Source organism: Dermacentor albipictus, chromosome 1 (genome assembly GCF_038994185.2).
Source record: "Dermacentor albipictus isolate Rhodes 1998 colony chromosome 1, USDA_Dalb.pri_finalv2, whole genome shotgun sequence".
In the NCBI taxonomy this organism is placed as follows: Eukaryota; Metazoa; Arthropoda; class Arachnida; order Ixodida; family Ixodidae; genus Dermacentor; species Dermacentor albipictus.
Window position 1 is genome coordinate 189,895,671 of NC_091821.1, and position 12,691 is coordinate 189,908,361.

Here is a 12,691-nt window from a genome sequence, read left to right on the forward strand (position 1 = left end):
CGGCGGAATTTTAAGCCGCCCCTACCCATATGACCGAAATCACCCATATGACATCAGTGGGGCAAGCTATCCGATTGGCTGACCAAGGCGCGTGATCGATAATTTTTCCAACTTTATGGTAAACAAATGATCTTCGTAATAGTTGGAATGTTAGTTAATTTGTTTTTATAAAGGGAAAGTAGCAGAAAGAGAATGCACAAGAACAATTTTTCAGTACACTTAAGCACTTCCGGCACACAGCTAGTGTCATGTGCTTGTGTTACAATGTACTCCATTTTGACGAGAGCTCCGCGGTCAGAGTTGGTCTCAGTCTTTTCGCGAGCACTATGATTCGACTTTGTTGCCTTGTGGACTGCAAACGTAGCGATTGGCAATATGTCAAGCTGCGACATCGTGTCCCTCTGCAGGGCAGCGTACGAGCGAGCTGGCTGCTGCGCATCGGACTGCCGCTATCCGATCGGTGCCAGGATTTGCGCGTTTCTGGCAGTCACTTTACACCGGAAGATTACTAACGCAATAGCGTTTCGCGAGACTCGTATTAGGGCAAACTCAAGCGCAAGGGGACAGGGTCTGGCCGCTTGACTGTGCCGTAACGGGATGAGCCGAGATGAGCAGAAGGGCAAATGTGAATGGTCTGCACGGTGCAGCCACCTGGTGGCATAGAGCTCTACCATACACAGTAGCAGCAACGAAGCATATTCTTCTTTGCTGCTGGTGCGTATTTTTCGCAGGAGTGTAATCATCAACATGTTGTTTTTATAAATGTTTAAAATGTTTTACACTTGGTTAGAGCAATATTAGCGCTTTGTTTGGCTGGTTAAGCGCTGCGCCAACAAGTGTCTGGACCGTGCAGACCGATCAGGCTGCTCACGTACATCTACGCCAAAGTTCCTTCATCAGCTTGAGTTTATGCCTCCAGTCATTTGCCGATATGACCAGCTGGCCTGTGGCTAACGGAATACCAGACACGTTCGGCGCTACGACAGAATGCTCGCAACGCACGCTGCTTCGATAGCTCTCGCTTGGGGTTGACAGCCAAGCGGCTAGCGGAGAGGTTTCGCGCGGGCGGGGGCGGGCTCCAAAACTACCGGAAGTGGACGATGTGACGTCGCTTCGTGACGCCGAACCAGTGAAGGCGGAGCTTAGCCCCGCTCGCTCGGCGAATGAGTTGAGGAGGAAAAGCATGGCTGGGGAGGAGGGTAACTTCTAATCGCTTGTAGCTCCATTAATACGCAACGCTTCACTTAAATTGTGGTGCGAATGTGCTACTTAAGCTGTACCCTACGCGTCAACAAAATTTGTCCGAACCGTTTCAGGGGCCCTTTAAGCATCAGCCTTCCCTGCACAGCCTGAGGTCTGGAAGTACCGCCTCCATTCATTCGGTGCATGAGGTGGTCTCCCAACTTAGTGGCAACCTCAAGAATGTGGCCCTGCTTCATGCGTCTGGTGTAGCCATCGAGGAGCATCGTCAGCAGAAATCAGTGGAGTGGAAGTCAGTGCCCCGTGTGACAGGAATTCAGTCATGGCATGTCTGCCCACAATCAGTCAAGCGGACATGCGCTGTCTGTTGTGAGAACTGCCACTAGCCAGCCGACGGTGATTAAGCCCTCTTAAATACTAACTGCATAGGACACACAGTAAATTTGTTCAAGCACCACAGGTAGTGTCAAGTTTGTTCTCTCTTGCGTCCCAGAAAACAAAGGAGAAAACACGTTATTTGTTCTTGCCACAATAAAAAAGCCAGGCAAACCATTCTTCGTTTGTGGCAACAGTTGTCTTTTCTTTCTTTAAAAGAGAGTAAATGTTAACAAACCGGAACAGATTCTTGCAGCACTAAAGCCAGCATGCTTAACATGGGCCGCATTGGCCAGGTATATTTTGTTAATAGAGCAAATGAAGAAACATATTATTGCACCCACATTTTGCCTGACTAAGCGGACTTTCATCTGAAGTTTTTTCAAAAATTGGAACTGGAGTTTTTTTATTTTGTTTTTGAAAATGAGTTTTTTGAAAGAAACTTGTTTATTTAAAAATTTTTTTCTTCTCTCTTGTTTCATGTAGGAAGATATTATTTTGCATAAATGTTGCAAAGTGAATGTTCTATGTTAGACACTTTTTTCAACTTTCCATGTGAAATAGAAAATGCGCCACGCATCAAAGTTACAAAATTTTTCTGATTTGGGCCATGTTTGATTTTTTTTTACATTTTTTTTCTCTTGTGGACAGCATAAAAAATACATAGAAGTAATTTACTTTGAAGTGTATTAAAATGAACAGAAAAGTGTTTTGACCCAACATTTTTTTTTGTTTGCATTCAATGCGGCCGTGAGATCAGGAAATATCGTGGTAAGCAATAGGAGGATGCTTGCATCGCCACCTTCAAATGTTTTTTTCGCCTTGCTGGGAACGCTTTTCAGGAATAAAATGTTTGGTTACGTGCATTTTGAATACTCCTACGGGACGTATGAAACAACAAGACAAAACAAAAATATCAAGCGGACAGGCATGTTTCATCTCACATGGAATCACCCTCTGTGAACAGCAGAAAGAATAATTGATTCTGTTGTGCTTATTTGTTTTTTTAAATAGAGAGACTTTATGGATATAGATATGAAGTTATGCTTCACTTAAATGCCTGCCTTTCAGAGGTTGAAGAAGATGCCACCACATATGCCTGAGCATGCCATGACAAGAAATTATTTGGAGCTGCTCATTGACTTGCCTTGGTCGCACAGTTCTCCAGAAGTTGTGGACCTTGCAAAATCCAGGTGCTTTAGATTTATGTAGCACTTCATTGTATTGACCCTCTTTCTTGAAGCTTTCCGGCTTTACTAACTCTTCTGCAAATGTTTAATATGTTTTGCTACATCTGTTTTACTTTTGCAGGTCTGACTTGGATGCTGATCACTATGGAATGGAAAAGCTGAAGAAACGTGTTCTCGAATATCTGGCTGTGAGGAAGTTGAAGAGCTCTCTCAAAGGCCCCATCTTATGCTTTGTGGGCCCTCCTGGTGTTGGAAAGACCAGTGTGGGACGTTCTATAGCTTGCTCCTTGGGTCGCGAGTTCTACAGGCATGTTTTCTTTGTTCCCACTACCATACACAGACTTGAAATAATAAATTTCAATAGTGGAAAAGACAAATATGAAGAAATATACAGGACACATGCAATGTGTGACCCACATGCACCTTCGTGTTTGTCTTTTGAGCTGTTGATAGTGCCTATGTCAAACACAAACCAACTTTTCCTAATCAAGGCTGCCTAATATATGCACATCTGCTGTGAGCTGGGAAAGTGGCAGTGCGCCTGTATATGTTCACTTTCAAGGGGGTGATTTGTCAGCCAAGTATTGCACTAGAGTGCTTAGTGTAATGAAGGATAATTATCTTTATCTGCGAAATTGCTTGTCAGGGAGGTGACCCTTACCTTCTTTAAAGGGGACCCTACAATACTTTTCGACTGTGGTAAGTAAAGTAGCATAGTCGCTGGGCGATATCCGAGTCAATTATTAGCCTTGTACAAGGTGTCCGAGCTAACCTGAGCCAAGGTTTAAAAATATGTTTCATACTCTAGGATGATGCAACCAAATGCATGTTGTTAGCTATTTTATGGAGCAGGGCACACAAAAAAATAAATGTGGTGGCTACTGGCTACTCCAACAACAGCAAAGAAATCTCAACACTGATAGGGTGGTGGTGCTGCTGCATCGATACCACTGTGTTGATATCACTGCGATGATAATGGTTTGGCCCGACAGAGGGTCATACCAGTGACCTTGAGGCCATGCCAATACAAAAGCTCGGCGTGATGATGGACAAAGTGGAGTGGTCATTGTTCCTTGTGGGCATGGTGTACAGCATTGAGTGCATGAGGGATGACTACAAGGAGATCACAGGGGTGTGGCAGATACCCCCTTAATATCAGACACATTCCACACCTCTCATTAAAGGTGTTGCAGGGCCCCTTTAACTGTCCATAGTTATACATGTAAAATGTTAACAGTTCCTTTGCCATTCTGGAACCATTAAATTTACTGAAAATTGTAAAATTTGCTTAGTGTTAGCGTCAGTGATGAAACTACGGACTTCACATGTTAGAGCTTCTACAGCAGCTCACTGGTTGTGGCACTTTTCTGGAGAGCATCATCATCATCATCAGCCTATTTTATGTCCACAGCAGGACGAAGGCCTCTTCCTGCGATCTCCAATTACCCCTGTCCTACGCCAACCGATTCCAACTAGTGATTGCGAATTTCTTAATTTCATCATCGCACCTAGTCTTCTGCCGTCCTCGACTGCGCTTCCCTTCTCTTGGCACCCATTCTGTAGCCTTAATGGTCCACGGGTTATCTAATGTACGCATTACATGACCTGCCCAGCTCCATTTCTTTCTCTTAATGTCAATTAAAATATCAGCTATCCCTGTTTGCTCTATGATCCACACCGCTCTCTTCCTGTCTCTTAACATTACGCCTAACATAATTGGTTCCATTGCTCTTTGTGCGGTCCTTAACTTGTTTTCAAGCTTCTTTGTCAGTCTCCAAGTTTCTGCCCCATATATCAGCACTGGTAGAATGCATTGAGTGTACACCTTTCTTTTTAATGACGGGCGTTCTTTTTTTTAATGGGCCCCTGAAACGATTCGGTCAAATTTTGTAGACGTCTAGGGTACAGCTAAAGTTAATCATTCGCACCACAATTTGTGTGAAACGTCTCATATTAAGAGAGCTACGGACGATTACAAGTTACCCTCCTCTGTAGTCGTGCATTTTCTCCTTAACTCGTTCGCCGAGTGATCGGGCCTAGGCTCCGCCTTCACTGGCTCTGCGTTATGATGGCACGTCGTGTCGTCGACTTCCAGTTCTCTAGGAGCGAGTGCGCAAAGCCTTTCTTAACTCTCCACCAGCTGCTTGGCAATCGATCCCAGGTGAGAGATATCGAAGCACCGTGCGTTGGGAGCATTCTGTCGCAGCGCTGAGCATGTCTGGTATTCCAATAACCACAGGCTAGCTGGGCGTTTCGATGGAACGGTGAAGGCATAAACTCAAGCTGATAAAAGAACTTTAGCGTAGACGTACGTGAGCTGCCTGCTCGGTCTGCACGGTCCAGCCACAGCCACTTGCTATAGACACGGCCAGGCCCTGTCCCCTTGCGCTTGCGTTTACCCTAATACCAGACTCGCGAAACGCTATTGTGTGAGTAATCTTCTGGTGTAAAGTGACGGCCGCAAATGTGCAAATCCTGGCGCCGATCGGATAGAGGCAGTCCGATGCGCTGCACCCAGTCCGATTGTCTGCTGCCTTGCAGAGGGACACAATGTTGCAGCTTGACATATTGCCAGTCGCTACGTTTGCAGTCCACAACTCAACAAAGTAGAATCATAGTGCTTGCGAAAAGACTGAGACCAACTCTGACCACGAAGCTCTTGTCAAAATGAAGCACATTGCAACCCAAGCAGACGACGCTTGCTGTGTGCCGGAAGTGCTTAAGTGTAGTGAGAAATTGTTCTTGTGCATTCTCTTTCTGTTACTTTCTTTTTATAGAAACAAATTAACAAACATTCCAACTATTACAAGCATCATTTGTTCACCATAAAGGTGGAAAAATTATCGATTGCACGCCCTGGGCAGCCAATCAGATAGCTCGCCCTACTGACTTCAATTGGGTGATTTACGTCATGGGTAGAAGCGGCTGAAAATTCCGCCGAGCAGTGTGCTGCGATTGGCAACGATGCACATTTTTAAAACCTTATAATAAATTACACACTTTACGCGGAGCACTTAGATGCATCAATTACTGATCAGAAGGACCTACTCTAACAATTCGGTATGTTTGTAGAAAATTGTAAAAATTGTTTCAGGGTCTCTTTAAAGGGGTCCTGAACCACTCCTCGGGTTTGATGAAAAAACACATTTAGCGGATAGCTTGAACTGCTGTGAACACCTCAGTAAAATTTTGCAGTCGTGTATGGCGAGTTGGGTTCAAAGCAGTACAAGTCACACTTTTCTCGCACACGCTTTTTTCGAACAGAGGCTTTCTTCTCATTCGTTTCGAAGCTGCCAGTGTCTTGCATATGTTGTCATATGCAAAATTCCCATATATGTCTGCTATTAGCCGATAGCTGACATCAATCAAGAAGGATGTTTGGATGACTGTACTTCGACCTACTGTTACTGTTTATAATAATTGATGCAGTTAACTAAGCAGGCAGAAGTAATCTGTGTTCCGAATTTCGATAAGAATTGCGCACTTCCGGAGGAAGCTGCCTATTGTCTGCTCACGCTCACTCGCGGCCATCCACGTAGGAATGAAACTTTGGCCACACTGCTTATCGATGTCGTAGGCGTCGGTTCTCGCTGATTTTGGTTAGTTTTGAACAGTCAACGTGTCTTGAACCATGTGAAACTTAAATTCAGAACACGTACACTACCTCTACCACACCTTGCGAGGAATGGCTACAAGGGATGCGTGCCAGCCCGCACTCACTACCAGCCAGCGTTGCTCCAAGCCACTCCTGGCTAGACACCTTGGCAGACATTGCTTCGCATTGAGCTATTGATAACTCTGCAAAACGTGCAATTTGGGTTTGTCTGCTATCCCTGCAGGACAAAGCCTGTCTGCACCATGCAGCATAGCCAGACTGGAGCACATGAGTGCACATTCCAGCCCTGCTGTGCACATAGCAAGCAAGCACACTACAGTTGTGCATAGCTGCGTCTGCTGCCTAGTGTGTATAATGTGAATGTCGCAGGGCGCTGCCACGAACCCTCTCGTTGTCAAGATATGTCAAAAGCAGAGTGCTCTGATTGGTCTCTGGTGGATGATATGGCTCAGAGGCGTGATGTCGTGAGCGAGTCTGAGCGCATACGTAGCGCCTACATATGACTAGGACAGGGCGTCTGTTTCCTCATTGTGTGAGCTTGTTACGTTAAAAATCCTTTGAATGTAAGTCCAGAGTGTGGCATCCGTCGCTGAGCAGGTGTGTATGTTGCCAACATACTCACACAAGCAAAGACAATGTTTTGTTCAAGCCATGAAAATTGTGTGATTGTCATAGCGATAAGTGCAAAAGGAAATATGCTACTCATGCTATGTGGTATGAAATAAAAACAGCTGTCTGCAGCTATCTAGCACTCTGTAGCACAGCAAAGTGATGAAACCAACATTACTATAGTAACAGCGACTGGAAGTATGTATTGCCGACAGCGCCCGTCAATTTCTGCTGAAAGAACAACACAGCATGTGTGGCACCACAGCCGGCGGCGCCCCGCTCCTTTGGAATGGAAGATGTTGAAGAGGTATCAGAACTATAAATATTGCACTCTTAGTATTTACACTTGTACTAGGTCTTCTAAAAAATTATTTTCATAATAAATTTCTAGGAGGCACAGTACTCGTCCCAAGACCTTTTTGAGGCTTCAAAGAAAGTTTGTTCAGGACCCTTTTAAGGCATCCAGCCCCGGGGGGGGGGGGGGGTGCATATGAGCCATACTTGTTTTTCTCACTTTTTGTGAAAAATTTATAGAAACTGGAAATATCAATGTGGAGCAGATGTCTTCTTCTTATTATTATAATTTACTACTGTAGGTTTATGTACAGGTGATTGTATGTTTAATGAAGTAGGTGCCAGCATGTTTTGTCTTAAGCATTTTTTGTAGCCTTAGAGCATGTTGGCTATTTTTTTTGCAGGATATCATTGGGTGGAGTGAGTGACCAAGCGGACATTAGAGGTCACCGCAGGACGTACATTGGTTCAATGCCAGGCAGAATCATTCAAGGATTGCGAACTGTTGGTGTCAAAAACCCGGTGTTTCTGCTGGATGAAATTGACAAAATGGTGAGATGAGTACTTTTAGTGGTGGAATATATCATTTCTCATTATCCGCCATGGTAGGTAAGTGGTTATGGCGTTGTGCTGCTGAGCTTGAGGTCGCGGGTTTGATCCCGAGCGCAATGGCTGTATTTACTTAGATTTAGGTGCACGCTAAAAGGATATTTTACCATTTTTAAAGGACCTTCTTCTCTGGCGGCAGTTGTGTACGGGGCAGCAGAGCGCGTCCATGCAGGCCCCATCTTGAAAGTGATCTGCTGTGGGTAGAGTCTGGGTGCACTGAGGGCTGATAGCTACATGTGCACTGTGTTCTCGCCACTTAGTTCACGTTGAAGCTAGAGGCAGCATGAAGGTAAATTTGCTTGCTGCTGCTGCTGCTGCTGCTCTTTCTCACACCAACATTTTGACAGCGAGTGTCTGCAGTCATCGAATGCGATGTGTTTGTTTTCCTGTGTGCCCGTGACACCGTGCATGTTAATTTAGCTAGTAAGGAAATGTTTACCGGTTCATACGGCCGATTAAACTACTATCCTTACTTTGTACAGCTGTCTAATAATTTGCTATCACAATCAATGCTTCGCTTTTCGGGTGAAACTGCTACTTTTCTTGCAGTACTTTCAGAGCCAAATTAAAGATATATAGCCTTGTTTATGTGATGCAAGTATGCTCGTTTCTGCCAACATGACACAAATTCCCACCACAATTCAAAGACATCTCCCAAGCGGTAGACAGTTTCTTAAAAGAAGCCCAGGTGGTCAAAATTAATCCGGAAACTTCCACTACGGTGGGCCTCAAATTCAGGTTGTGGTGCTGGTTCGTAATACCCCAGAATTTTTTTTTCATTAGTCATACTCTGCACTTCAAATTTTTTAAAACTTTATTAGTTAATACATGTTATAAACCTTGTGAGCTGTTCAACAAGTGAGAGCTTGCTTGAATGAGCTTCAGGGAAGTCGAGGGTAAGGGCAGTAATATGAAATGTGTACGCAGGAACTAACTGTCGTGAAGAGAAGTTAGACAATGTCACGTTGCCGGCACAGATTTACTTGGTATGCTTACAGGCTGTAGTGTTTCAAAGTTTATTTGTTTGCTTCACTTGTGCTTGCAGTATATTGAATGTTGTGAAGTGGGTGACCACTGTTATGATTGGGGGTTCAATCCCATCGCTCGTGATCCATTGTCAAGATTGGAGTCGGGCATGAATTAGAAGGTAGCTGGCCCATGCCGTTGTCCAACATATCCACGCTGAGGACGTTGATGAAGAGAAGGACTGCTTCTCATCGAGAACGAGAAATATGGGTTTATTTACAGTATTTATATCAGTCTAACATGACTGCTTGAGAGACTACATCAGTCTAACGTGACTGCTTGAGAGAGAGTGTCAGTCTAACATGACTGCTTAAGAAAGTGTATCGAGCATCCGCACAACAGCTGCTTATAAACACTCGGTCCTCCCCCGATTCCAAGGTGGTGGAAACGTTCGTCCAGTCATCGTAAACACGCCGCCTCTCTGCGGGACGATTTACACACACACAAGTGCATGGTCCGGAGCTGACGTCAGAGGGGCTTCGTAGAACTCGGAGCCGACCCGCGCAGTGCGCCCGGGTAGCCTTTGTCTTGCGTCTTGGTCGGCGCATGGCAAGGGGTGTCCGGCGACGTTCCCACGGCAACTCCCCCAATCATAGCAGATCAGGCCCGCGTTGGGGAGTTCGGTAACAATAGTTGGCCCGCTGAACTCATTCAATCACAACGGCGACGAGGCTAGAGCATAACGGTGGCGGTTTGAGCACAAAGCCTGCTTCATTAAACGCATTCTAGCTGAAGTGACAGAGAGTGGAGGGCGCGTGTATTGTTCCCGACACAAAGTCTACTTAGTCACGCTGTGGCTAGAGGTTGGCGGCGGCGCTCCAGGAAAGTTGCGGCCACTGTCGCAACTGGACGGCAAAGCTTGCACTGCAGCTGGCCGTTCTTAACACCATGTAGTACCTATGCAACCCCTCAGACACACTGGTTTGCAGGCTAGCAGTCTAGTTCTAAAAGGAAACCACTGCACATGATTGCTTTCTGGCAGCAGCTATGACTAGAGCATGAGTTAGTTTAGTTGGTTCTATCTAGCGTTAGGCACAAAGTCAAATATAGCCATCGCAGTTCAAAGTGAATGTGTGTGGGAGCATGAAGGCCACAGTAAATTGTACAGTGCTTCACAACTGTTATGGTGCACACATTACTGAAAGTGAGCTTTTGAAAATAAAAAAGTACCATAATGACTTGGGACATTTAGGATCTTGTCATGGAAATAGTTCTTGCAACTAAAACATGCAGACATGAAATATGTTGAACCAGAACTTTTTATAGTAGACAGTGGTGGCATTTAAGCTTAGAAAAGTTTGTTCCATCTTAGAAGTTTACTAACATGGTGCTTACTCATATTTCACTGTGATATGTAAATAATATGAATGAAGAACTGAATTTTACACATGCATTATTTCAATTTATTGCCTATAATGATGTTTTTCATTGTTCTTCTTCCCTAGACCCCAGGCATCCATGGCGACCCTGCTGCGGCTTTACTTGAAGTCCTGGATCCTGAGCAGAACTGTGCCTTCATTGATCAGTATCCTTGTGGCATTTTGATACTTTAGCTTTAAATAAGATAAAAAGCTTTGTGCACTTCAGGAGTGGCGTTTAGATATATAAATGTTCAGCTTGAGTTTTACTCTTTAAAGCAGTTTTTACCACTTGCTGAAGACAGGTCCTGTTTGCCTAGAGTCAGCGGCTGATGAAGAATGCAGTGGCAAATGGCCCTTTAACGAGGGAATGTGTTTTTGTACATCATCGAATCACCTTGGCCTAGTCTCTCTCTACTTCCTTTGTATCCATGTCCTGGCCTCCATCTTTCTCAGGTGCTTCTTTGTTGTGGAATTCCTCACCCTGCTGAGGGAACTTTTCATTTGGTGGAAGTGATGCTTATCTTTGAAGGGATCAGTTGGGCCACTCAGCTTTTCATGGCACATCTTCACAGCAGTGGCATGTGCCTACACGAGGAAGTGGGGAAAGTGTGAGGGGTGGCGAGGAGGTTCTTTGGACAGGAAGCCTCAGGAAGTCCCTCCCTTAATCCTTTTTCAAATGCTGCATTTGTTATATGAGCTGTCTTTTGCTTCCCTACACTGGGTGGCTTTGGCTATTATTGTGTTTGGATTATGATTATGGTGTGCTCATTGTTGCTGAACAGCTTGTGCACTCCTCTCTGCTGGTAGCATCTGTGAGACGCCTGTTTATTTTTTGCGGAGGGACAGGAACATCATGCTTTATGTAAGGAACCTATCCTGCATTCTTGACATGGCACTGACTGTAGGGAAGGTTGAGCATTTTCTGTATTAAAAAAAAAAAAAAACGCGCTTTACATTGGATATTTTCATAGTATTCAATTTTGAGGCAAGGTGCCTGGCAAGGTTGAAATTGCATGTCAGTCAGTCTGCTGCTTAAGCAATCTTTACCTAGAGCAGTGAATGGAGCTTTGGCTTGGGTCTTTGCAGTCTTCGTGCTGTGGCCACTGTGGTGGATGGAACTGGGCAACTTCAATGAGGCTAATGCTGTGTCATATCTACCTAGTAATTTTTAGAGGGCAGCTCTCAGGCGCCCGTTCCTTTGTTTCGTGTCAGCGTGGTCCCTTGGTGTAACCGAGTGAATGAGCACAGCGAAGAATGAAAGAGCGAATGCAGAGTGCAGTGGGGGATGAACTATGGCGATAGCGAAGAGAGCATTAGGAGGAGAGCGGCGGAGAAGGGTACAGGGGGATCGTGATATATTGACTGTGAGGTGGAAAGTGGAGAAGGAGGGTATGGCAAAAGCATGAGAAGAAAGGCATAGTGCCTCGCAAGACGTGCTCTGCAGCAACGACTGGTATGAGATGGCACCGGAGTAGCGTGCCGTTATCTGTTCACCGATGGCATGCGGCGAGCGCTTTGATCAATACCATATATGGAAATAAAGCACTGCATGAGCGAAGGTTTGTCTGTGGTGGCTGCTGTGAATTGCACCTACATGTCACCCATGCGCTGCCTTTCACGATCTCCTGATTAGCGAGGCAGTCGTGCCACACTTCGCTCCATTTGCAACGTGCCACACGAGACAGATTGTACGCCCCAGCCAATGTATCACGAAATGAATTCACGTATGGAGCTGGGCTCAAATTTTGCATTAGGGAGTATTGTAATCGTCTGTAAATATTTTTCTATATTATTCATTGCAGCTCTGTATTCACAGAATGCTACAAAGTCTCATTCTATTTGTGTTCGAATATCAAATGCAACCACTCATAATTTCTGCATAGTGACATCATCATATGACATTGTGCCTCTGCTTGACTGTTTCTCTAAAGCTTTGTTGTTCTGTGTATCGGATGCAACTGCAGTGTCGAAAAGCAAAATCTGCTGTCATAGTGCATGTTTCAGCAGCAACAAATTTAGTGAAAAAATTTGTGTGAGATGTGTAAAATTATGAGCTTCTCCCTTTTTTAAGATAGAATTTAGGACTAATTGATAGGTGTAATTCTGAATAGTTATTTTTTTTTTTTGCCCAGCTCGCTGATTCTTTTCCTGACCTAAATTTTCCAGCTACTTGAACATCCCTTATGATCTTTCAAATGTTCTATTTATTGCCACAGCCAATACAGTTTCCACAATTCCAGCAGCTTTGCTGGACAGGATGGAGGCAAGTCGGTTCTTTACTGTTTGTGTCATTTTTGATGATGTCTCCTGATAATTGTTGACATGCATGTGTGACAGTTGATGTTGCAGATCTGCTTCTCTGACCATTCAGAATTTGAAATGGCTCTACTTTTATGCTATTAGTCTTGTTT

At 44.7% G+C, this 12,691-nt stretch overlaps 1 protein-coding gene across 5 annotated transcripts in view; it reads left to right on the plus strand.

The window, feature by feature from the left end:
* Nucleotides 1-12,691, plus strand: part of LOC135898037 (lon protease homolog 2, peroxisomal-like) — an 87,806-nt gene that overhangs the window by 45,846 nt on the left and 29,269 nt on the right. For all 5 annotated transcript variants that reach the window (XR_010563244.2, XM_065426767.2, XM_065426769.2 and 2 more), the window contains 5 exons: nucleotides 2,647-2,768; nucleotides 2,887-3,072; nucleotides 7,689-7,836; nucleotides 10,365-10,444; nucleotides 12,447-12,543. Coding sequence is in view for 4 of the 5 variants with exons in the window: in XM_065426767.2 (XP_065282839.1) it covers nucleotides 2,647-2,768; nucleotides 2,887-3,072; nucleotides 7,689-7,836; nucleotides 10,365-10,444; nucleotides 12,447-12,543 (633 nt within the window). In the remaining variant the exon portion in view is untranslated. The remainder of the gene's footprint in view (nucleotides 1-2,646; nucleotides 2,769-2,886; nucleotides 3,073-7,688; nucleotides 7,837-10,364; nucleotides 10,445-12,446; nucleotides 12,544-12,691) is intronic.